We start from the raw sequence: 26,254 nt of genomic DNA on the forward strand, positions 1-26,254 counted from the left end.
TTAAACACACATACAAACATGAATTACTTGTATTGAAATTTTGCTTCTTTCTCAACTTCCTCTCTTAAGATACAAAAATCTGTTTCCACTGTGATGGTCTGTTGTACCGATTGAGGCCTTATGCAGCTTCTATAATTGTGCTTCTCAAACTTTAATGAGCAACACAAATTACCTGGGGATCTAATGCAAAAACAGATGCTGATTCCATAGGCCTCGGATGGGCCTGGGAGTCTACTTTTCTAACAAGTCCTACATGATGCTGATGCTACTGGTCCATGGACCACACTTTGACCAGCAGGGATCTCTAACAGTCACAGAAGAGATGTGTAGAAATCATCAAGACTCCTAGAAGGTACTACTCTCCACAAGGCATTTGGGCCCTCCACTCCTGCACACCGTCTCTTTCTGTGGAAGCCCACAGTGACCCACAGCATTCTCTGGGAGATACAAACATACAACAAATCAAGTGACATCACCTTGCTTCACTCGGCGTTGCTCAGCTTTGCTTTGTAACCATAACTTCCGCATCCTAATTTGTTCTCCCTGGAGAAGGTAAGTGAACCATTTCCTACCACAGTGGTACTAGTGCTGTACCCCAATGTCTTTCTTTACCTTATGGAAAACCCTATAGCCCAAGGCTGCTATAAGAAGATAATTCCCCTGCCTCCTTCTATGACTCTCTTCCAAATACATGGGATAAAGCATCTGGAACTTCCTATTTTTATCTCACTCAAAGCTAGGGCATTTGTTTTTTAATTGCCAATTTTACATCTATCTCAGAACTTTGAATTTGGTACATGACCAATAAGTGTTTGCCAGTTGATTGATTATCTAATAAAAAAAGGATCTCCCTGAAGACCAGGAAATCAACTTCTTCACATGGCATTTTAGAGTAATAGTTAACATTTGCTTTTGATTAACTTCCAGGCAGTTTGTGATATTTCTGAAGCTAACCATCCATTTCAGGGTTCTACTCCTTCTCACCACCAGAGCCAGACCAATGCCTTGACGTCAAGCCCTACAAATCGGCTGGACTGGGAAGGAGCTGCTCCTCCACCAGCCTGCTCCGTGGCACACCTAAATTCAGGTAGGTGCTGAACTTCCAGATTTCCTCCATGGTCTTGAAGCTGACGAGGAACTGGGCCTTCTGGGACTGGATACTCACCAACCTTGCAGAGAGGTCCTGAATAAAGAGGACAATGAGTCAGCCTGGGATGACCTGTTAATAAGCTCATATATGTACAGATTGCCTTGTTTGGGCTTATCGATTGTGGCATAGTTTTTTGGTTAAACGACTTTCTTTTAAGAGCAGTTTTGGGTTTACAGGAAAAACTGTGCAGAAAATACAGAAAATTACCATATATTCCCTTTGTCCCCTGATCACAGTTTCCCCCATGAAACTTGCCTTACTGAGGTACATTTGTTACAATTGATGAACCAGTGTTGATGCATCGTTATTAACTAAAGTCCATAGTTTACATTAGGGTTCACTCTTTGTGTTTACAGTTCTATACGTTTCAACTGACCAATAATGTCCTGTATCCACCACTACAGCAGAATACAGAATAGTTTCACTGCCCTAAATGTCCTCTGTGCTCCACCTATTCATTCTTCCCCACCCCCACCCCTCAACCTCAAGCAACCGCTGATCTCTTTACTGCCTCTGTAGTTTTGCCTTTTCCAGGATGTCATATAGTTGGAATCATCCAGCATGTAGCTTTTTCAGACTGGCTTCTTTCATTTAGCAATATGCATTTAAGGTCCTTCACATCTTTTGTGTTTTGATAGCCCATTTCTTTTTATTTCTTTTTTATCTCTTATTTGATGGATGCACCATGGTTTGTCTCATCTATTGAAGGACACTTTGTTGCTTGCAATTTGGGGCAATTATGAATAAAGCTGCTAAAACTATCCACGTGTAAGTTTTTGTGTGGACATAGTTCTCAATTCATTTGGGTAAATACCTATGAGCACAACAGCTGGATAATAGGGTAAGCCTATGTTTAGCTTTAAAAGAAACTGTCGGACAGATGGCATTGATTTTTAAATCACCAAAAAATAATAATAAATAAATACCTAACTGGGAACAACTAAATATCCATCAGTAGAAGACTGGTTCAAATGAATTATGGTTCATCCAAACAATGGAATATTTCAATACTATGCAGCCAAAAAAAAAGGATTGAAAACTCTTTGTTTACTGATAAAGGCTCCAAATATATCCTGCTAAATGGAACAACTTCAGCAATAAAAGAAACCAGGGTGCAAATTATAGTATAAAGAATGCTATCATTTGTGTTTAAAAAGAAAAAAAGATTATGGAGGGGGAGAATGACTTCCAGAAGGCACCTTGGAAGCCACTTGATTGTGAATCTATGTAGAATGATTATTTTTATAAAGGTGGCAAACAGAAAAACCCAAGCACACAAAAATAAAAATCATCCATTGCCCCTCCTCCTAGAGATGATCAATGCTTCATGTATTAACACTGACTCTTTTTTCTATAAACGAGTTTTTATATAACTATTTTTATATAAATAGAATCATATTACATAAATCATTCTGTAATCTTTTTGTCTCTAGACAGTATCTTATGAACCATTTCCAACATCATTAAATAGTCTACATTATTTTTAATAGTTACATATGCCATTATTGTATTAACACAATTTATTTTATCATTTCACTATGGTTTAACATTTGGGTTGTTTTAATTTTCAAAAAATCCTAAACAGTACTGTCATAAACATCCTTATAGCTAAATCTTTGTGCACAACCTTGATTGTTTTAACACAAGTATGCTGAAAAATGTATTTGGAGAGTGCAAGGATATGCACATTTTTGGTCCCTACACTAACCTCCAAAATGGTTATTCCAATCTACATACTCACGAGGAGAACAAGAAGAGGCCTGCAAATCCGTTTTTATACAGAAACAAACAAACAAAAAATCTGTTTTTAAAAAACAGGCCCAATTCACTGCCTGGATTTTCCCCTAAAATCTTTCTCTGTTGTTTGCCCAAGCCTCTGACATTGACTATGAATGATAGAGCTCATTCTAAAGTGCCTTTGAGGGAGCCTCGGGGAAGATGGAAAAGAGGATAGAAGGGTGTCCAAAGGAAGAAGCCAGCAGTTTAGGAAGAAAAGAATTTTGGGAAATAGATACCACACAAGGCCCCAGGAAGACCCAGGAAGACTCCAGATCCCTGGAGGATACAGATCTCAAAAATAAGGAAGGAATAGTAGGTTAAAAAAAAAAATTGATTTATGGAGGATTTACAACAGGCCAGGCACTTTGCCAAGAGCTTTCTGGGCAATACTTCATTTAACTCTCACCACAACCATTGAAGAGAGTACTATCACAGTATTTTATCCAGTCTAAGATGCACTTTTAAAACACTTAACCATTTCTGAAATAAAAGGAAGCATGGCATCACACTTCATTGGCAGCATTTTTTTCTTTCTTAGAAGAACATAAAAATGGTGCATTTAATAATCAGTGTTATCTTGGATTTAATGGGAAATGGTATCATCCCTGCTTTACAGTCAAGGAGGCAGGAAGAGAGAGAGGAGGTTCAGTAACAAGCCCAAGGTCCACCCTGCTGGTCAGCTGCCAAGCGCTGATGGACCACAGAGCCAGCTGACTCCGGGCCCCAGCTTTAGCCTCACCCACAAGCTCGCCCAAGTAAGCCTCTGCCCAGCTGGCCAGGAAATTTTGTTGTTCCAATTAGTAATTATTGCCTCCAAGTTCCTAAAGTCCAAGGAATATAAGAAAAGAAAAAAAAAAAATCCCTTAGCTATTACTTATGGAGGGCTTTTCTCTTTTCTCAAATTAATACAGAGACTATAAAAATAACTAGAACATATTAATTTGTTATGTAATCTTCTCCTTCCCCTACCTCTAGTTGCAACAACTTTTTACCATTTCTAAATTTAGTTCTCCTAGAAAGTATCTCCTAAACAGTAAATAATTTGATCATACGCGTCTTCCTTGGTTTAACAACTTAAGATTTCTACCCACTATGAAAGATGAGGAATTGATTTATTCACTTTATTGCCTTTTCCTCCTTTCATCCTAAGATTTGCAATTATTTTTGGATTGACAACATTGGTACTTTTTAAAAGTCTGCTCAATAATGATTTCCATTTTACAGAGGATTAATGAACTTGCCAAAAGGTACTACAACTAGTAGTGGCAGATTTGAAACCAAGTTTTCTCTGATCCTACAATTACCGAAGGTCGTCCCCTTCTGAGTTTCTGCCCATTCTTGCTCAGCAGAGGATGGCTACATATCCATTCCTTCAGTCGGTCAGTGAGATGTCTTCTTGAGGGTCTTCTCTGGTCTGGGGACAGTCCTCTGTGCACAGAGAACGGACACAGAGCCCAGGCCGCTGAGCTCACGCCACCCCCACCAAGACCCACCTTAAACAGTGCCCGCACCACCTGGTTCTCATTCTCCAGCGCCCAGAGCCTCCTCCTGGCAGCTTCCTGCAGAGGACCATTTACACACCTCCTGGAGCGGCTCTTCACACAGAAGGAGAGCGTGAGATCTGAAAGATGACAGGGGGAGAGGGTCATTCTAGAAATGCAATAAAAGAGATGAAAATTAGACAAGCCCCCAATGTTGCCCATACGTGTTTCTCTAAACCCTAAATAGTGTCCTCATTAATTAAAAGTTAGAGGTGGTCTTAATGAGCCTCTGAGACGCACCCCCTCCAAACCATCCTCACCAGGAAAGAAAAAAAAAAAAACTAAAGACTAGGAAGGCTCTGGAATCCTGGGGTCAATGCATTCGCTGGCATTGGTTACTGCGGCTTTGTGCAAGATTTATTCCTCCCTCCTGGCACTGACTGGCACAGCACCAGCTATGACATATGCAATTTGTGAATGTTTTGAGTGAGTGCTGCTTTACACATCTTGAGAAATGCATTTACACATCAAACTTATAGTATGTAATAGGTCTTGTATACTTTTATGAATTATATGTACACACATAAATTGTCTCTAACCTGTTTCTTCTACTTAAGGTCTTAATGTTTGTCAGGGTAATTGGGTTGTGCCGGTTTGTATATTTATGTCCCCCAGAAAAAGCCGTATTCTTTAATGCATTCTTGTGGGGGCAGACGTATTAGTGTGGATTGGGTTGGAGCCTATTGATTCAGTGTCCATGGAGATGTGACCCACCCAGCTGTGGGTGATGACTCTGACTGGATAATTTCCATGGAGGTGTGGCCCTGCCCATTCAGCGAAAGCCATGTTTAGATTACTGGGGCACTGTATAAACTCAGACAGAAGGAGCTCATAGTGAGCTGGAGCTGAGACAGACATTTAAAGATGGCCGTTGGAAGTTGATGCAGACGTTTTGGAGAATGCCATTTTGGAACACAACCTAGGAGCAAGCAGACACCAGCTACGTGCCTTTCCAGCTAACAGAAGTTTTCCGGATGCCAATGGCCTTTCTCCAGTGAAGGTACCCTTTGCTGATGGACACTTTATGGCCTTAAGACTGTAACCTTGTAACCAAATAAACCCTTTTTTATAAAAGCCAATCCATTTCTGGTGTAATGCATTCTGGAAGCATTAGCAAACTAGAACAGGGTAAAACAAAGTTTTATCTCTAATTTTTTTTTTCAAAATGCACATTTATACAACAAATACTTATTGAGGGCCCCCTGTGAGCCAAAAGCTGTTTTAGGTGCTGGGGCTACAGCAGGGAACAGTATAGACAAGGTCCCTGTTCTCATGGAGCTTACGTTCTACTTGGCAAGCAACCAATTTTACAAGCACAATAAATTCAGCTGGAGGAAAATGCCATGAAACAAAAGTAAAAATGTAGTGAGACTGAATGCCGGAGCAGCCTGAGGGCGGGGTGCGCCCTTGGAGAGTGTTGTCAGGAAAGGCCACACTGAGGAGGGTCATAATATAATTGCAGTTTGCAATGTGTCTTCTTTAGACAATAAATAGCAATTCCATTAATAATTATCAAATGCAATAAAGCGGGAAGGTGTTAGATGATCCCGAAGGTCACTCTTCTGGCCCGAAGTTGGCAGCGCCTTTGTGAATTCCTGAACACATTAGAGACGGCCCCATTCGTGCTGGCCTGGGTCCACAACGCAGCCCTGGACTCCCACCCTTAAAAGGCCTGTCTTTAACCTAGAAGTCCTGAAAATGCTGTGGCTGCAGGCCAGCTCCTGTATGATATGCCCAGCTGGCCTGGCTTTGATGTGAACTTCAGATGGATGTTTGTCCCCCTTCCTTTCTCCCTGGCCTGTGTTCTAATCCCACCCAACCCACTCATATGCATTCTACCAACACCAGTCCCCCTCCAAATCTCCGTCTGGTAGCTTCCCTGCACGCTGATCTCCAGGAGGAGGTACAGAACAAAGAAGAGGCCCAGGGGCGGGAGAGTCACACAGACTCAGGCTCAGGGCTCGAGGCTCGAGTCTGTCCCTTGCTAATCGTGCCACCATGGACAATTAATTACCTCTCTATGCTTCACTTGTCTCATTAGCAAACTCATGATTAGAGTACCTACCTCAGAGGAGTCTTAAGAGGCTTACTGAATGAGATTATGCATATAAAACTTTTGCTCAGTGCCTGGTACATATTAAATTTTCAATAAACAAATTAAGCATTAGCCATAGCCATCATCACCTGCCCCTTAAGTACTCCAGCAATTCCTGCTCTCAGCTGCCCTCATCTGGCCACGTCTATATTAACTTGGGCACGAACGCTGATTCTGTGATTCATTTCCACCAAACCCCAGCTCTCCCGTCCCTCCAAAGCCTGATCCAAACTATCTCAGAATAGCCCCTCCTGACTGATAGCCTTTCAGTGAATCCTTTCAGGAATTCAAAAGACCTGCATTTAAATGAGCAGCTGCTTTTGAAATCTCAACCAGTGGGAACTGTTGCTCAGAACAGAGCCTCTGGGTTCACTGTGCACCCCTGCAGTGCCCTCCTCCTCATCCGAGAGAGAACGATTCAAGTCCTCTCTCATTTTGGTGTGAAGTGTATTTTGTTGTATTTTAATCCTTTTGAAAAACGGACCTGTGATCATGGTCATGTATCCGATTAATTCTGTCTGTGACTCTCCTGCACAAAGGAGAGGCTGTCACCCCAAGACATTCCAGGAAGTAGCATCATGCTGAAAAACGCTAAAAGATGGACAAGCTCAGCCTCCAGTTGGTTTGGCTTCACCTACAGATACCCTTTGTTCATTGGCCTTCATGCACCGATTAAGGAAAATGCTGACTCCAAGTGTTCATGAAACAACAGATGGTGATTCAGCTTTTTTCTGAGCGGCCAGACAAATGAGCAGATTGACACAGTAACAAGACATAAAGGGCAAGATTTTCTCACCATCAGCCAAGCAGTTTGACAGAATTTGAAACTGGGAAAAGAAAGAACTTGATATGACATTTATACAGTATCTCTTTGCATGGTTTATGTCCTGAACAGCATTCATAATGCTAATCTTTTCCACAATCTATAATTTGTATCCCTGAGAGAGGTACATTTTGGGGGAGGCCATGGGACATCGTGGTTAGGAGCAAGGACCGAGTTGGAATCCCTTCCCTACCGTGAGTTAGCTGTGTGGCCAAGAGCAAGACACCTTCCTCTCTGAGACTCTGTTTCCTCCCTGTTTTACAGGGGGGTTGACGCCACCTTGGACAGATGAGCGTGTGAGGATGAGAAGATCATGGAGGACACTTAGAACATGCTTGTCACATGATTCATCCTCAAAAATGAGCCCTGTTTTACTGGACCACAGAAACCAAGTCTTCCACAGGTTTATCCTAAGAGTTTCAGGTAGGGTCAGCTCAGGTGTGGCCCTCTCTGATGACTCTCTCTCTTCATGGGCTTCATTGAGTTCTCCTGAGGGACACCTTATGAGGGATGTGTCTTTCACCTTAATTTCAAAAATCCTTATCTGTTTCTGAAAGATTCATATACAGTAAAGACAGATGCCCTTCTGTTCAGTCAATCTCTTCCCACACATTCAACCCTTCATTCACTAACTCATTTATTTGACAAATGTTTACTGAGAACATACTATGTATAAAATAATGTTAGGTACTATATAAAATATAAATATGACCTTCACATATTCAGTCAACTGTTCATGTATTTATCAAACATTTTCTGAACACCAACTCTGTGCAAGGAACTCTTTTAGATACCATAAGGAAAACGTAATTATTCAAAATTTACCCCTGCCTTCCAGCATCTTAAAATCTAACAGATGATATACTTGCATTAATGCAACAAATGTGTATAGTGCACCTAATACATACCAGATTGTGAAGCTTTGAGAGTCAGCCTGAAAAGGTTTAAATTAATCTTGTAGGCAATAAGTAACCTTGGAAGATTTGTGAGCAAATAAATGTCATAGTCATAGTTGTGCCTGCAAGGATACATTTAGTGGTGGCATCTGGAAGGGATGAGATGGGAAGTGTCTACAGATGGCACAGATAAGGAGGTATATGGAATTCTCTGCATAGAAGGTATGAAATCTTTAGGATTGAAATACCTGGTGTCATGTTCTGTGGCAGGAAACATTTTTCCCTGTATTCCAGTGAGGATATAAACTCACTTGATGTGGCTGGATCCTTGGAAGGAGTTTCTTTACCTGGAGGAGACAAAATGAAAGATCATTTGTGAAAGCAGGTCAAAGTCAGTGTAAGGAAGGACCGCAGGTTTCTGTCAAGTGACAATTTTTCTCCAGGGCATGGGTAGGTGGCATGGAGCAATCCTACTTGTTATCACCATTGCCTTATAATTATTCAGTTCAGCTGTTGGCAAAGAACTGTCAAATAGGCTATGCCAATCCAACAGTAGCCTGGTGTTCCCATTTTATTAAAAAACAGATTGCCATCTACAGATCAGACTGGATCCCACAGCTTAGTATCCTGTAGGTGCTCAATATACATTGAACCTAGAGTTCATGTGTATCTGACAGCATGGTTTATGGTCAGTGGGCTCATAACAGAAGGGCTGGAGCAAGGGATAACGCCATCCTTAGAGAGATGCCTGGGGTATAGTTGTGATGCCCCCGAAATGTATGATTGTCCCTAGACTATCCTTTCCTCTGCCCAGTAAATAGGATCCTGGGTGGGACTTCTCTCCTCCACAGCTTCCCAAAAAGATTCTTATCTTTGGGGCTGAAGAATTGGAATAAAAAGGAGAAGCAAGCAGATCGGGGCATAGGCTAGGGGTGGGGAGGAGGTTATTTTGATGAGAAAGTTGAAAAGAGAGAAAAGAGTGCATCTGGAAAGGATGCGTCAGGATAAAAGAAGAGAGGGAAATTTCACAAGTATTGCCATGGAGTATAGGCCTCCTTCATGGTGCCCCAAAATTTAACAAGGGCACATGAGTCCTTAACACATTCCTTTTGGTTGCTGGACTCCCTTCTCTCAACCATGACACTACTCAAGGCTGCCCCATAGGGTCAGAATGCTACAAGCATTACCTGGCCCTGGAGCGGGGTTGGTGGGGGTGGAGGGCAAGGTTGGAAATTGTGGTTCTACCACTACTTGTAAGTCTCCCATTTAATCCTCCCGGTTTCTTTGGTTGTAAAATTGTGGGTGATTGGAGTTAAGCAGGCCTACCAGGTTTTGCCTTCTGGACCCGTGTGTCTATTTGATGCACCCAAGAGAGCAGGGAAGCAGCAGTGCCCACAGCTGGTTAGAGTGGGGCCTGAGCCACCTAAATCCTCACTTTGCTGCCAGGAGTTCTTGGCTCTATTCTGGTGGGATTTGGGAGTTGAGGACCTTCCATTTTTTTATAGCAGGAACCTTTAACACTTGTTTGGGTGAAGGTACAAGGATAAGGAAGACATGGCTCTCAGCTTGAATAGGCAGAAAGAGGGGCCCATCAGCTCACAACTCTTCAACCAGCAAATCTTGTTGGGTGTTCAGGGCTGAAAACTAAGCAGCTTAGCTGGAAAGCTGGCAGTAATGAAGTATAGTTCGACAGGATCTTTTGTTGCTCTTCCCACAGGAACCAAAAGTAAACGCAGCAAAATAGCACCAGCTGGGAAATCATGATATATGAGTCTGAGCACAAATCAGAGTCCCCCTACATTAGCTAAGTGAACTTGGGTTAGTCATTTTACCTTTTCACTGTTTTTGTTTTTGTTTTTTTGAGGGGGGGCGGACCTTTTTAAAAAAAAAACAGTTTTATTCACATACCACATAATCCATCCAAAGTGTACAATCAATGGCTTTCAGTATAATCACAGAGTTGTGCTTTTATCACCACAATCAATTTTAGAACATTTTCATAGCTCCAAAAAGAACATTAAAATATTACTAATTACATGCATTTTTCCTATGTACTACCCTATTATTAACATCTTGTAATAGTAACGTAACATTTGTTCTAGATCATGAAAGAACATTCTTATATTTGTATAATCCTTCATCATCCACAAAAAGGTTTACTGTGTTATACCTTATTTCATCCTCTATCTTGCCTTCTAGTGGTATACACAACCCTAAACTTCCCTTTTCAAACACAAACACATACACAATACAGCTCTGTTAATTACACACACAATAATGTGATACCATCACTTATATCCATTTCCAAACATTTACAGTCAACCTTATTTTAAAATTCTGCACAAATTAGGCATCAGTTCTCTATTCTCCACCCTCATTCTATCTTCTGGTAACCTATATTCTAGATATTAACTCCATGAGTTTGCTTATTATATGTAGTTCATATTAGTGAGATCATACCATATTTGTCCTTTTGTGTCTGGCTTATTTCACTGAACATAGTGTCCTCAAGGTTCATCCATGTTGTCACATGCATCACCCCTTCTTACAGCTGAATACTTATCCATTGTATGTGTATACCTCATTTTGTTTATCCATTCTGTGATTGATGGACACTTGGGTTGCTTCCATCTTTTGGTAATTATGAATAATGCTGTTATGAATATTGGTGCGCAAATGTCTATTTGCGTCCCTGCTTTCAGTTCTTCTGAGTATATGCCTAGTAGCAAGATTGCCAGATCATATGGCAGTTCTATACTTAGCTTGCTGAGGAATTGCCAAACTGTCTTTCATGGCATCTGTCCATTTTACATTCCCACCAACAGTGTGTAAATGTTCCTATTTCTCCACATCCTCTCCGGCACTTGTAGTTTTCTGTTTATTTAATAGTGGCCATTCTAGCAGGTGTTGTTCCGGTTTGCTAACGCTGCCATTATGCAAAATACTAGAAATGGATTGGCTTTTATAAAGGGGGTTTATTTGGTTCCAAAGTTACAGTCTTAAGGCCATAAAGTGTCCAAGGTAAGGCATCAACAACAGGGCACCTTCACTGGAGGATGGCCATTGGTGTCCAGAAAACCTGTTAGTTCAGAAGGCACATGGCTGGTGTCTGCTTGCTCCCAGGTTGCGTTTCAAAATGGTGTTCTCCAAAATGTTGCTCTTGGGGTGTTTTGTCCTCTCTTAGCTCCAGTTCCTCCTCCTGTCTGGGAACACTCTTATAGGACTCCAGTGATTCAATTAAGACCCACCCTGAATGGATGGGATAACACCTCGATGGAAATTATCCTATCAAAGGTCTCACCCACAGTTGATTGAGTCACATCTCCATGGAAACATCAATCAAAGGATTCCAACCTAATCAACACTAATACATCTGCCCCCTCAAGATTGCATCAAAGAACACATCATTTTGGGAGACATAATATATCCAAACTGGCACAGGTGTGAAATGATATCTCATCATGGTTTTGATTTGCATTTCCCTAATAGATAGTGAAGTTGAGCTTCTTTTCATGTACTTTTTAGCCATTTGTATTTCATCTTTGCCAAAGTGTCTATTCATGTCTTTTATCCATTTTTTAATTGGGTTGTTTGTCTTTTTATTATTGAGTTACAGGATTTCTTTATATATTTTGGATATTAAACCTTTATAGTTATGTGGTTTCCAAATATTTTCTCCCATTGAGTAGGCTGCCTTTTCACCTTCCTGACAAATCCTTTGAAGCACAAAATTATTCCATTTTGAGGAGGTCCCATTTATCCATTTTTTCTTTCATTGCTTGTGTTTTGTATGTGAGGTCTAAGAAAACACCGCCTACCACAAGATTTTGAAGATGCTTCTAGATTTTATGATCCTAGTTCTTATATTTTGGACTTTGATCCATTTACAGTTAATTTTTGTATACTGTGTAAGATAGGGGTCCTCTTTCATTCCTTAGGATATGGATATCAGCTCTCCCAGCACCATTTGTTGAAAAGACTGTTCTGTCCCAGTTGAGTGGACTTGGCAACCTTGTGAAAAATCAATTGACCATAAATGGTGGGGGTTTATTTCTGAACTCCCAATTCTATTCCATTGATCAATATGTCTATCTTTATTCCAGAACCATGCTGTTGTGACTTTGTAGCTTTGTAATGTGCTTTCAAGTCAGAACATGTGAGTCCTCCAGCTTCATTCTTTTTCAAGATGTTTTTGGCTATTCAGGGCCCTTTATCCTTTCAAATAAATTTGATATTGGCTTTTCCATTTCTGCAAAGTAGACTGTTGGGAGTTTTGATTAGGATTTTAATCAAATTTACATTGAATCTGTAAATCATTTTGGGTAGAATTGACATCTTAACAATGTTTAGTCTTCCAATTCATGAGCATGGAAAGCCTTTCCATTTATTTAGCTCTTTTTTAATTTCATTTAGCCATATTTTATAGATTTTTGTGTACAAGTCCTTTATATCCTTAGCTAAATTTATTCCTGGATATTTGATTCTTTGAATTGCAATTGTAATTAGAACTTTTTTCTTGATTTCTTCCTCAGAGTTATCATTACCATTGAATAGAAACACTACTGATTTTTGTGTGTTGATCTTATAGATGGCCACTTTGCTAAATTCATTTATTGGCTGTAATAGCTTTGTTGTAGATTTTGGGGGACTCTCTATATATAGGATCATGTCATCTGCAAATAGTGAAATTTCTACTTCTTTCTTTCCAATATGGATGCCATTTATTTCTTTTCCTTGCCTAATTATTCTGGCAAGAACTTCCAGGATAATGCTAAATAACAGTGGTGGCAGTGGGAATCTTTCTCTTGTTCCAGACCTTAGAGGGAAAGCTTTCAGTCTTTCACCATTGAGTATGAGGTTACCTATAGGTTTTTCATATTTGCCCTTTCTCATAATTCATATTTGTCCTTTCTATTCCTATTTTTCTGAGTGTTTTTATCAAGAGAGGATGCTGGATTTTCTCAAATGGCTTTTCTGCTTCGATCAAAATGATCATGTGGTTTTTCTCCTTTTATTTGTTAATGTGATACATCACATTAATTGATTTTCTTGTGTTGAACCACCCTTGCATAGCTGGAATAAAATCCACTTGATCATGGTGTATAATTCTTCTAATGTGCTGTTAGATTCAATTTGCGAATATTTGTTGAGAATTTTTACATCTATATTCATTAGAGAGATTGGTTTGTAATTTTTTTTTCTTGTAGTATCTTTATCTGGCTTTGGTGTTAGGGTGATGTTGGCTTCATAGAGTAAACTAGGTAGTGTTCCCTCCTCTTCAATTTTTTGCAAGAGTTTAATCAGGACTGGTATTAATTCTTCTTGGAATGATTGACAGAATTCAGCTGTGAAGCCATCTGGTCCTGGGCTTTCTTTTTGGGGGAAGCTTTTGATGATTGATTCAAACTCTTTACTTGTTATTCATTTGTTGAGGTCTTCTATTTCTTCTAGATTCAGTGTAGACTGTTCATGTGTTTCTAGGAAATTGTCCATTTCATCTAAGTTGTCTAGTTTGTTGGCATAGAATTGTTCACGGTATCTTCTTATGATTATTTTTTATTTCTATGGGGTCAGTGCTATTGACCCCCTCTCATTTCTGATTTTATTTACTTACATTTATCTCTTTTGTTGTTTGTCTGTCTAGCTAAGGATTTGTCAATTTTATTGATCTTCTCAAAAAATCAACTTTTGGTTGATTATCTGTATTGCTTTTTTTTTATTATTTACTTCTGCTCTAATCTTTGTTATTTCTTTCCTTCTGCTTGCCTTGGGATTAGTTTGCTGTTCTTTTTATAGTTCCTCTAGGTGTTCAGTTAAGTCTTTAATTTTAACTCTTTCTTCCATCTTAATTGCAGGCATTAAGGGCTATAACATTCCCTTGCAGCACTGTTTCCACTGCATCCCATAAGTTTTGATGTGTTGTGTTCTCATTTTCAGTCATCTCAAGATAATTACTAATTTCTCTTGCAATTTCTTCTTTGACCACTGATTGTCTAAAAGTGTGTTTTTTAACCTCCATATATTTGTGAATTTTCCAGTTCTCCACCTTTTATTGTTTTCCAGCTTCAATTCCATTGTGATCAGAGAAAGTGCTTTGCATAATTTCCATCTTTTTAAGTTTATTAAGACCTGTTTTGTGACACACCATGTGGTCTATCCTGGAGAATGTTCCATGAGCATTTGAGAAGAATGTATATCCTGCTGTTTTGGGGTGCAATGTTCTATATATATGTATCTGTTAGGTCTAGTTCATTTATCATATTATTTAGGTTCTCTGTTTCCTTACCAATTCTTGATTTAGAAGTTCTATCTATTGATGAGAGTGGTATAGTGAAGTCTCCAACTATTATTAAAAAGACATCTATTCTTTCCTTCAGTTTTGCCAGTGTTTCCCTCATACTTTCGGGTACCTTAGTTAGGTACATAAGTATTTATGACTGTTATTTCTTCTTGGTGAATTGTCCCTTTTATTAATATATAATGTCCTTCTTTGATTCTTTTAAAGCTTCTTTGTGCTTTTAAAGCCTATTTTGTCCAATATTAGTATAGCTACCCCAGCTTTTTTTTTGGTTACTGTTTGTGTGGAATATCTTTTGTAAACCTCTCACTTTCAACCTATATGTATCACTGTGTCTAAAATGAGTCTCTTGTAGACAGCATATAGATGGATCATATTTTTTTTTAATCCATTCTGCCAATTTGTGTCTTTTTGACTGGGGAATTTAATCCACTAACATTCAATGTTATTACTGTAGAACTTACCTCAACCATTTTATCCTTTGGCTTTTATTTTTCATAATTTATTTTTGTCTCTTTTTATCCTGTTAGTTAACCTTACTAATAATATTCATTTCTACACTCTCCTCAAAGTCTCTCTCTCTTGTCTTTTCTTTTCAGCCTGCAGAACTCCCTTTAGTATTTCTTGTAGGGCAGGTCTCTTGTTAATGAACTCTTTCAGCTTCTGTTTATCTGTGAGTGTTTTAAACTCTCCCTCATTTTTGAAGGTCAGTTTTGCTGGATAAAGAATTCTCGACTGGTAATTTTTTTCTTTCAGCAACTTAAATACATCAAACCACTGCCTTCTCACCTCCATGGTTTCTGATGAGAAATCAAAACTTGTTATTGAGCATCCCTTGAATGTACTGAATCACTTTTCTCTTGCTGCTTTCAGAATTCTCTCTTTATCTTTCACATTTGACATTCTGATTCACTTGTGTCTTGGAGTATGTTTATTCAGATTTATTCTATTTGGAATACATTATGCTCCTTGGACATGGATATTTATGTCTTTCATAAGAGTTGGGAAATTTGGGGCCATTATTCCCTCATTATTCTTTTTGCCCCTTTTCTCTTTTCTTCTCCTTCTGTGACACCCATGATGTATATTTGTGTGTGCTTTGTGCTGCCTTTCAATTCCCTGAGACATTGCACAATTTTTTCCATTCTTTTCTCTATCTGTTCTTTTGTCTGTTTAATTTTGGATAGCCTATCTTCTAGCTTGCAGATCCTTTCTTCTGCCTGTTCAAATCTGCTGTTGTGTATTTTTAGTATTTAGTGTATTTTTAGTCTCATCTATTGTGACTTTCATTCCCATAAGACCTGTCATTTTTTCTTTGCATGCTTTCAAATTCTTATTTATGCTCACCCAAAGTCTTCTTAATATCATTTATCTCTTTAGCCATATTTTCCTTTATGTCCTTGAATTAACTTAGGCGGTCTGTCTGAACATCTTTAATTAGTTTTTTCAAATGCTGTATCTTCTCCAACTATTTAATTTGTTCCTTTAACTAGTCCATATCTTCCTATTTCTTACTATGACTTGTAATTTTTTGCTGATATCTGGGCACCTGATTATTTTGATGGGTTTATTCTGAAGGTCGGTTTCTCTCTCTCATCTAGGATTTTGTTGTTGATTGGGTTTGTGTTAAGGCTCTTCCTTGACAGCTGCTTCATCAATATTTCCCAGCCAAAACAGAGCCAGGTACCTTCACAGAGGCTGCAGACAAGATCCAAAGGGTCTTGGAGAGAGAGTCAGGAAAGACTCCAAAAAGCCTTTTTTGTTTTCCTTCAGCTTCCCAATGCTGTGCTTTCCTGGCCTGCCCAACAGATGGTGCTCTTCAACAACCTATTCCCCTCAGCCCTAGGAAAGCAGGGTATTATTAGCCCTTTGCCAGCTCTGCCTCTATGGTTGAAACATTGGCATGGCAATGCCTGGACGGGATGCACTAGAGTAGCGGAATCCAGCAGTCTAAATTAGCCAGCCAATAGCTGTACTGGGCCATGTCTTCCTCATTCTTGGGGTGGTGGACTGGCCCTCCCAGTCCACAGCAACTCACCAGGCAGGGATTGAATCACCCAAAACTGCTGGCTTCCAGGGTTGGGAGTGGGCACCTGGTACCACAGCCAGAGTTACTCACTGTGGTTTCTCCATCTCTTCATCCCACACTTCCCTGAATGCTGCTCAGTACTCTCCTGGTCTCCAGAGCCCCAGATCAGTTGATTCAGACTGTTTCTGCCTGTCTACTCACCATTTTGGGGAAAGGAGCAAGCCCTGCAGCCCCCTCCCTATTCTGCAATCTTCCTAGCTCTTTCCCCTTTCGAGATCTCATTTTTCCCATCCATGTAATGAAGAATTGATCAAAGTTAGTGCTTCTCAACCTTGACTACCCATTTGAATCACCCATGGAGCTTTCTGGAAATACCCCTGCCTGGGCCTCATCCTCAGAGATTCAGCTTATGTGGTCCAGAATGCAGCCAACATTGGTATTTTTTTAGAAGCTTCGTTAATGGTTCTAATTTGAGCCAGTGTTGAGAAACTTTTGTCTAGATTGGTGCTTTTCAAACTTTAATGAGCATATGCAGATATTCTGCTATATTTTTCTATAAGTTTTATTGTACTGACATCTTTTTTAAAAAGTGATTTCAATGCAGATAGCCCACAAATCACATTTTAAGAAACTCTGCTATTTTCTGCTCTAAACCTCACACATACTTTAAAAGATGTGCACCCTCTCCCCTAAGCCACTTCACCATCCTGGACTTCCCTTCTGCAAGGTCAGCTTCACCTCACAGGCCCTCCCGCTCAGGGCAGGCTTCTTGTCATGGAGTCCTGCAACAGGTACACACTCTCAAATTCTGGGGGACCAGATGTAAATGAGTGAGCAGGAGGGTGGGGGTTCATGGTGGCTGGAGAACTAGTGCCCTGTAGAGGGGTAGCAACCAGTTGACTGCAGCTGACTTTTGCCTTGTGAGGATGAGGGCCCTGGACTACAGATCTTCCAGGTTTAAAAAGCAAATTAGGCATCTGGATTTTATGTAAAAGTTCCAAATTTCTAAATGATGTGAAGCAATTAAAACTTAAAAAAAAAAAAAAAATCACTGTGTAGGGCCTCTGCCCTGCTCCCCCCCCCCCCACCCCACCCCCCAAAAAAAATTGTCTGTGGGCTTGATATGGACTATGGTCTATCAGTTTTCAGATTCTGTCCTGCAACATTAGAATGGGGAAGCAGGTTGCCACTCACAACGTGTCCTGGGACCAGCAGCATTGCATCACCTGGGGGCATGCTGTAAATGCAGAACCTAAGGCTTCAACTACTGAGAGAATCTGCATTTATCAATATCCCCAGGTGATTCATATGCTCATTTGGCATAGCCAAAAATTTCTGGTAGCCAAAGATTTCCTAAACAAGATAGAAAAAGCTCTGCCCATAAAAGAAATAATAGTTAAATTGGAATCCATTAAATTAGAAATGTCTGTTTTTCAAAAGACACAATTAGAGAGTGGTAGGCAAACCACAGTATAGAAAAAAAATTGGCAATATGTATAATCATCAAATGACTCGAATCCAGAATATTAAAAAAAGGCTAAAAATTTTTTAAAAGTATACAATCCACTAAAAAAATGGATTATTGTGATGCTTAAGAGAATATGCAGGTAACTAGTCAGCACACTTGGTGGCAAATATTAAGGGATTAATCAATGTTAAATACCGTAAGTCAATCTTTTCTTTCATAGCATCCATTCCGTTGGCTGGATTTTCCTTAGGGAAGCCACCTCTTCCAGTCTATGTGGTTCCTTACTCCATCCCTAACTCCAAAAGTAGATACATGAATCAAGTTTCATCCAGTCAGGTTATGCTGTCCCATGGTCACATGACCAAAGTCTAGAATTAGCCCCAGGCCCTCAAAAGTACTGAGAGGAAAGAGATGTTTCCTTTCCAGTACACTTGAAGCTGTGACCATGACAACCTGAAGCTGTGGGGCCCACCATAGACAGAAAACCTACCTCAGGTTGAGGCTATCCCAGAAGATAAAGAGATTAGGCTAGGTAGCTTCCAGACAGCATCATTTGAATGTGTTGATCCAGACACACCTGAAGCAAACTACCACTGGACTTTCATTTATGAATCAATAAATTACCTTTTGGCATAAACCAGTTTCATTTGTATTATTATTATTTGTCAGAAAAAGTTACATGCAATTCATTGAGACATACTGTTTGCCAAAGTTGCTGTATGATTTTGCATTCCCACCACCAATGTATGTCAGCCCTGTTGATCCACGTCCTTGCCAACATTCGATATTATCAGTATTCAATTTTAACCATTCTAGTAGGTGTGTAGTGGTAGCTCACTGGGGTTTCAATTGGTATTTTTCTTATGACTAAGGATGTTGAGCATTTTATTTCATGTGTTTATTTGCCATCCATATATTTTTTGTGTGGATATACCCGTACAAATACTTCACCCATTTTTTATTGGGCTATTTGTCTTCTCGTTATTGAGTTATAACACTAGTTTTTGTACATTCTGGATACATTTATCAGATATGTGTTTTGCAAACACTATCTCCCAATCCGTGGCTTACTTTTTATTTCGTTAACAGGCTTTTATATGGTTGGGGCAGCGGGGAGCAGATCACTGGTAAAGAGATCAAAAAAATAGGCAAGAATGAGCTTTGTATGCATGTGAGATGGTAAAGGGGCCAGCTTGTATACCCTGGAGAGGTGGGTGATCATGTGGGTAAAGTTGATAAGCCATGTCAAACTAGCGCTGGGATAATGAAACAATTGTAAGGCAGGAAGAGTTTAGAATGGATACAGCAAGCACTGGGAATCATACAACATTCTTAAGCATGGAAACAGCATAAAAAAGTGGAAATTCTACTTGAGGTGTCACAGGAAGGACAAGAGCAAAGGATGAGAGGTAGGAAGTCCTGCTGGGAGGCTATTCTGGCATTCCAGGGTTGCAAGTGTGAGAAGGTGGACTGTGATCGTGGCCATGGGAAGTGAGAGGATAGCGTGACTAACACTGCATTTTAATGCAATAAAAGAGAAGGCATCTCAACATAATGAGTATGAGGGATAAGACAGGGAAGAATCAATACACATATAGAATGAATTTTGGAAGGGATTTAGGAGATCATTTATTTCTACCTTTAATTTTACTGTTGAGAAACTAAGGCCCAGAGAAGTGTAGCGATTTTTCCAAGTTTCCACAGCAAGTTTGCGCCAGAGTCGGAAACACTCCAGGTCACTGGACACAGACCTTACTGTAACCACTGTATTAACCTGACCTTGGTACTCTAAGTTCTCTTATTAGGGAAACATCTTACACACAAACTTTCTAGAAAAGAGAACTTGCTGCTATTTCTCCTTTGCTGATCTCTACTTGCTCCTACTTGCCCCTCACCGCCCCCAACTTTTAGAAGAAAACAAATAATACCCCTGCAGGCTTTTTTTTCCTCTACCCACATACTTTTTTGCTTCTTTGGCATGACAAGCATACCACCAGCAGTTTTCATTATGTAAATCCACATTCTCCTTGTTGGAACAAATATCAAATTAAATCGACAGCTATTACTGTCTACATGGATATATCTCAGATCATAATTTCAAGGAAAAAAAAAGCAAGCTGCATATGATATTACAACATGCCATCATTTTGTTTAAGTTTAAAAATCTGCAAAACAATTCTTTTCAATGGTTATGGATACAGGAATAAGTGGTACAGGCACAAAGCCACCGAATCAGTGAAAGAGGGTAACTCTGGGAAGGGAGAGAAGGGAATGACATTGGGAAGAGCTATCCAAGGGGCCCTAATTGTACCTGTAATGTTTTGTTTGTGAGAAAAGAAAGAGAAAGTCGTAAAAAGTTCTGAAGCAAATATAGAATAAGGTGGAAATTTAATAAAACCAGATGGTGGGTTTATTATTCTAATATTCCCTATTATCTGGATGTTTGAAATGCCTCAGTAGTTTTTTAAGCATCATTTACTGCTGTCACCATTCACACTCGATCCCTTTCATTACTCTGATGATTTATATTTAGCAAAAATGTTGAAAGGAAAGTTACAAATACCAGTGATCAATGTAGGTTAATGCATCTCTCCCACATCCCCTATTCAAGGGTGTAAATCTGCCAGATTTTTTGGGAAAGTATTGAAGATAAGAGAAAGACGTGCTGGAAGCTTTTAGACCAATGAACTTTGACATGGCCTGCTCTGTGACCCTAAGTGAGCAACTGTAGTTTATTAAACAATGGCAAGAATCTCAAAGGGCCCAAGAAGTCAAAGATGATGGCAAATGGCCAAAAAACCACCCTTTCACCATGTGCCATTGGGAGATTTATGTGAGCAAACAAGCAACATAATGGGGGAACAGATGCAGTAAGCAGAGTCCATTTGGTGTGAAAGCAGCGTGCATTCTGGTGTAATCAGAGCCAGTGTCTATTATCGTGTCACGCCACGGCCAGCCAGTTGGGCAGCTGTCCAGTGTTCAGTGCTATCAGGAGCATTCTCTTTCCTTCCTCCCTTACCCCAGAGGACTTGCTGTTTGGTCCTCATGGTTCACTCCCACTGAAACAGACACAATAGCAGAAGCAGTCAAAGAAACATGAGCACAGACTCCTACTCCAACGGATTCAGGAATTAGAATGAAGGGAAGAGGTTGGTCAATATTAGCTGACAATAAAACAGCTCACAATTACTGAGGGGTTCCCAGAAGCCAGACTCTGCTAAATCCATGAGATGTATTGTGTAATGCTCACAACAGCCCCATGTGGGAGATAGACCCATGTTGTGGCCAGGAAAACAGTGTCATAGAAGGTAAGAGACTACCCAAGTTCACACAACGATTAAGTTGCTACAGGATGTGTCTCATCTTTTGTTCCAATTCTCTAGACTAAAAAGGAGAACCTAGAATGGGATGCTTCAGTCAACTGGCCTCAGACCTACAGTACCTGTATCAACCTCTGTAAGGAAAGGCTCTGACAAGTATGGAGAACAGTAATGGGGAAAGGCATGAGAAGCCTCAATAAAGATAAATAACAGGCTGTGTCTGTCAAAAATGTGAACTCAGGATTCTAATCAGTTATTGATGGTGAAAAAAAAAAATAGGTGTAAGAATAGAGTAGTTGAATGATAGTGTCATATGAACTTTGAGGATGCTTTCTTCATTGTTAGTCCATTCACTTATTTTGCACTGCAGATCTCCATTTTACATGACTCTTTGGCTAAGGGACAGGATGTCAAGCAGAAGCAGAGCTGCTCTGGCTGAAGCTGAGGGTTGGGGAGCAAGGACAGAGCTCCCTAAGACACCTCCCCAGGGCAGAATTTGCATCCCCCTCCTTTTATAGAAGAGCAAATGCAGACCCAGGGGGAGAACGTGATATGCTGGGGTCATAGAAAAGTAATAACAATGGCTAATATTTGTTGTGCATAACTGTGTACCAGGCTGTTTTAAGTGTTTCACACATAGGCCTACTCCCCACAACAATCCTAGGAGGCAGCAGTAATTGTATCATGAAATCATACCGATGAGGAAACGGAAGCACAGAGAGGCTAAGTAAATTACTCACAGCAAGTAAAAGAACCAAGGGCAAACCAGACACTTGGGCCTCAAATGCCACCCTCTGTCGTCCATGCCTAACCAGAGGCAGACTGAGTGAGATCTAAAACACAGATCCCTGCCTTCCAGACCAATGGCCCTGTATGTTTCCCATTATCCCACGTTATGTCTGCCAGTATGAGGCAAATGACCCAGGATTTTGGAGTAAGGGAAGGGGGAAGAGTGTGAAAGTTTTATAAATCCCAGAAATACAGAACCAAAATATTTCATGGCCAAAGGTCATGCCTTTGGTGCCAAGGGAATTATTGGATTTGTTTGCTTGTAGTTTGGAGGCCCTGGAGGGGCTGTCTTGGAGAGCCACTCCTTGCTATGGGTGCCAGAGAGCCTAGGCTGGGACTACAAGCAGAAGCAGGACAGGCTGCTTCAGGTCTGCTCTAAGGACCTTGAGTGCCCTCTAGGCTGTCAAGCCCAGGACACAAAACTAGAGGGGACAGTTAGCTGTCTGGAAGTAGAAACCTCTTGGCTTGGTGTGTTCCTGGGTTCCCCCTCTCAGGAACCATGGCTGAGCTCCAGGGAGACCTGGAGTCCCAGTAAGGCTAGGCTGATTGCTTGGAATCAAGCTCCTCTTTCTCCCACCCAACCTCTCCCCCATTTTCCATGTCCTCTTCCCCCATAGCCCAACACTGGGCCACTCCTCACCCTGCATCCCAGGAAACCCCTCAGCCCCAGGCACACCAGGACGGCTGGTCACCCTGTATCAAGTCTCAGGTGACTTGACAACTTCTTAGAGTAACATCTCCCAGGGCCTCAACTTGTGTCACACACACAAAACAAATCTCATAAAATATAAAAAAAAAAAAAAAAACAAATCTCAGTAGAGCAGGTAGGAGCCAGGAAACCGCTTGTTTTACTACAATAACAGCACCCTGATGAAAACAGGGTCAAGTGACAGAGGCCAACTGTGACCCCATGGCCACAGAGGAACTCTCTGCCTGCACTTTCTTCCTGTCCCAGGGAATCCTGGGGAGAAAGGAAGGAAGGGCTTAGTCACAGCCTGGGAGTGGCGGCCAAGAGCTGCACCCTCAGCACAGCCAGCGCAAAGCCTCCTTCTTCAGGAAAAGATGTTTCCCAGGTTTCACTCCCTGTTTTCAAAGCCATTGTGAAAAATACCTAACTGGGGAGAGCGGAAAGGCAGCCAGAAACCCATACCAACTCTCTGTGTTTAGAAGAGCAACTTCCCCAACCCAGCAAGCCCCTGAGCCTTCACAGGGCAAACCACCTGGGCCAAGCCACAGGCCAGGGCTCCCCAGGAAACTCACCTGGGCCCCAGGACAGACTCCGCTCCCCAGGGATACAGAAGCAGCCTCCCATGTGTGCACCATCCTCCCCGGGCTGAGGCCCCCCGGGAACGCCAGCCAGAAGAGCACTGGGAGGGGACGGCCTCCCAACGGTGTCCCTCCTCCCGCCTCCTCCAGGCACACGAGGGACCAAGCCCGGCTGCAAGCACAATGCAGCCTTTGATATCCGGGCTGCAGCGGGAGGCCCAGGGAGGAGGGGAGGGGCGACCCAGCCCACAGCCCCAAGTCCTTGCAACTTCAGGAGCCTGACTGGGGAGCAGCACTGCTCTCTGCCTTTCTGCGATCGCTTCATGCCTATCAGGCTGCGGCACATTCCTCGCATTCTAGGATTGAGATACACAGTTTGCTTCTTGTGGGGGTGGCCGGGGTGGGGTGGAGGGCAGAGAGCATCCCAGGAATCAAGGCTGCTGTTCTTGCCCCCTCCATCCTCCATGACTGACTTGCCTGCCCTCGCATGCAAAGCGACCCCCACGCAGCCTTGGGTTTCTGGATGAAGCTGGAGCTGTGAGCACAGCGTCTCCCCTCCAGCCCAGCAGCTTCAATGACCCAGCTGCTCACTGATCAACATGCCAGCCCTCAGCCACGGGCTCCCAAAGTCTTGGTTGGTCAGAAGGACTCCGGGAATTCCAGATGTAGCCCAGGTATTTTACAGGTGAGAGAGGCTGGAGGACCAAATAGGGTCAGGCAAAAAGTATGCCCAAAACATGGTCACCCCAGACTAAGCTCTTTTCTGACTTGGATAGACAGTGAAGCAGGCGAATGCAGTTGACACAGTGTAGCTGAAGTTCAGAAAATCTCCATGAGATCTTGCATGGGAGATGGAGAAAATATGGCTGAATGCCGATGAGGGTAGACGGAGGCATGACTGATCTAACAACCAAGCTCAAGGATCCTAGTTAATTACTTAATGCTTCCTTGGATGGTTGAAGCATAAGGAGGGGGAGGGCATGAGGGCAGAGAAGGCAAGGTGGTGACAGGCTTGTGTTGCAGGCTGCCTGGACACTGAACTTGCAGTCAACTCACAAGCATTTTAGGGAGGGTTTGTGTTCTGCAGGACACTGGAGTGACAGTGTGGCACATGGCCCAGGGGTCAGTGTCAGTGGAGTGGTCACGAGAGTCCACTGCACACACCACTTTGACCCTGGTGACGGGGATGTGAACCACATTTCTGAATTCTGGCTGCAGTTTGAATGCTGGCTGCTCTTGAGTTGTAGTAACAGAATGTTTACTATGGGTCAGGCATCCATTATTTATTCATTTATTTAAACCTCATAAAAGCTCTATGATGTAGGTGTATTATTCCTATTTTATAAGTGAGGAAACTGATGAACAGGGTCATGTAACTTGTCCACACTGTTTATAAATGTCAGATTCAGGACTTGAGATTCAGGTCTACTCGATTCCACCACACATGAGTGTTGCCTTTCTCATAGACAGGCTCTTTCCACCACTACTAGGACATCCGATAAGGAAGGGTTAGGCGATTTAACACCAAAACCTCTGGGACTAGGTGACCACTTATGGAAGGTCCAGGGGAGGAGTGCTGGATACAGCTTCTCTTGAGATGCAATAAACTGGTGCTGTTCTGCATGTGGGTAGCTCAAATGAATATATGCAGAATGAAGAGCTTTTCAGGCAGAGAGAGAGCAGGAAGTGCAAAGACCCTGAGGCTGAAACTTGCTTGGTGTTTTAAAGGAAGAGCATGTATGGCTGGAGCCTAATGAGCCGGGAGAGTATAGAGACGAGGTCAAAGAAAGCAGCAGAAGGCCAGATTGTGTAAGACCTTGAAGACTAATGTAAAGACTTCAGCTTTTACTCTAAGTGAGATAGCAGACAATAGAAGAAACAAAATAAGGAGTGACATAATCGAGTCCAGCTGTAGCTGGATTTCCAGGTATGAGTCAATTGTAATATCCAGAAGAGAGATGATGATGACTTGAATCGGTGGAGTTGGTAAGAAGGACTTAGGCCCTGGACATATTTTGAAACAAGAGCAATGAGGACAAATTGATGGTTTGAATATACAAAAGAAAAAAAGTTGAATCAAGGATGATTCTAAGTTCTTTGACCAGGACAAATTGATGGTTTGAATATACAAAAGAAAAAAGTTGAATCAAGGATGATTCTAAGTTCTTTGACCTGAAAAACTGGAATAATGTATTAGCTATTGATTTAAATGTTGAACACTGAGAAAGGAGAAGCTTTGTGTTTTAAAACCAGGAGCTTGACTTTGCATATGCTAAGTTTAAGAGTCCTTTAACACATCCATGCCGAGAAAGGTACAGGAGTCTGGAGTTTGGGAGAGCTTGGGAGAGCTTACAAACTGGAGATAAATATCTGGGAATTGTCAGTGTGAGGAAGGTATTCAAAGTCATAGACTGAATGAGATATGCTATGGAGTGAGTCATGGAGAGTATAGAGGATGTATCAGGACTGAACCCTGAGAGCACACCAAATTTTTATAGGAAGAAAAGAAGAGGAAAAAACATCAAAAGAGATTGAGAAGGAGTGGCCAGTGAAAGGAGGAGAATTCTGGTGGCACAGAATTCAAGTGAAGGAAGAATTTCAGGAACAAGAGGTAATCAACTGTGTCAAAGATTGCTAATAAGTAAGAGTGTACAGAACTGGACATCTTGAGGGAGCAGTGTAGATAAAAACTTGATTGGAGAAGTTTCAATAATGTATCATAAAAGAAAAAGTGGGAATCCCACCCACATCTCAAACCATCATCATCATATTATTTTTTTTTTCTCTTAATATTTGGTTG

General features: G+C 41.3%; 1 protein-coding gene across 3 annotated transcripts in view; it reads right to left on the minus strand.

Annotated features, from left to right (window-relative positions):
* Window positions 1-23,704, minus strand: part of SH3TC2 (SH3 domain and tetratricopeptide repeats 2) — a 67,541-nt gene extending 43,837 nt beyond the window's left edge. For 2 of the 3 annotated variants that reach the window (XM_037801658.1, XM_037801660.1), the window contains exons 1-4: window positions 23,449-23,704; window positions 8,533-8,631; window positions 4,423-4,550; window positions 1,078-1,183 (exon numbers count right to left, since the gene is read on the minus strand). In XM_037801658.1, coding sequence (XP_037657586.1) covers window positions 1,078-1,183; window positions 4,423-4,550; window positions 8,533-8,631; window positions 23,449-23,500 — 385 coding nt within the window. In that variant the 5' untranslated portion in view covers window positions 23,501-23,704. The remainder of the gene's footprint in view (window positions 1-1,077; window positions 1,184-4,422; window positions 4,551-8,532; window positions 8,632-23,448) is intronic. The other variant, XM_037801659.1, reaches the window with a different exon arrangement.
* Between the last annotated feature and the right edge of the window lie 2,550 nt (window positions 23,705-26,254).

This window comes from Choloepus didactylus, chromosome 13, assembly GCF_015220235.1.
Source record: "Choloepus didactylus isolate mChoDid1 chromosome 13, mChoDid1.pri, whole genome shotgun sequence".
NCBI classification, from domain to species: Eukaryota; Metazoa; Chordata; class Mammalia; order Pilosa; family Megalonychidae; genus Choloepus; species Choloepus didactylus.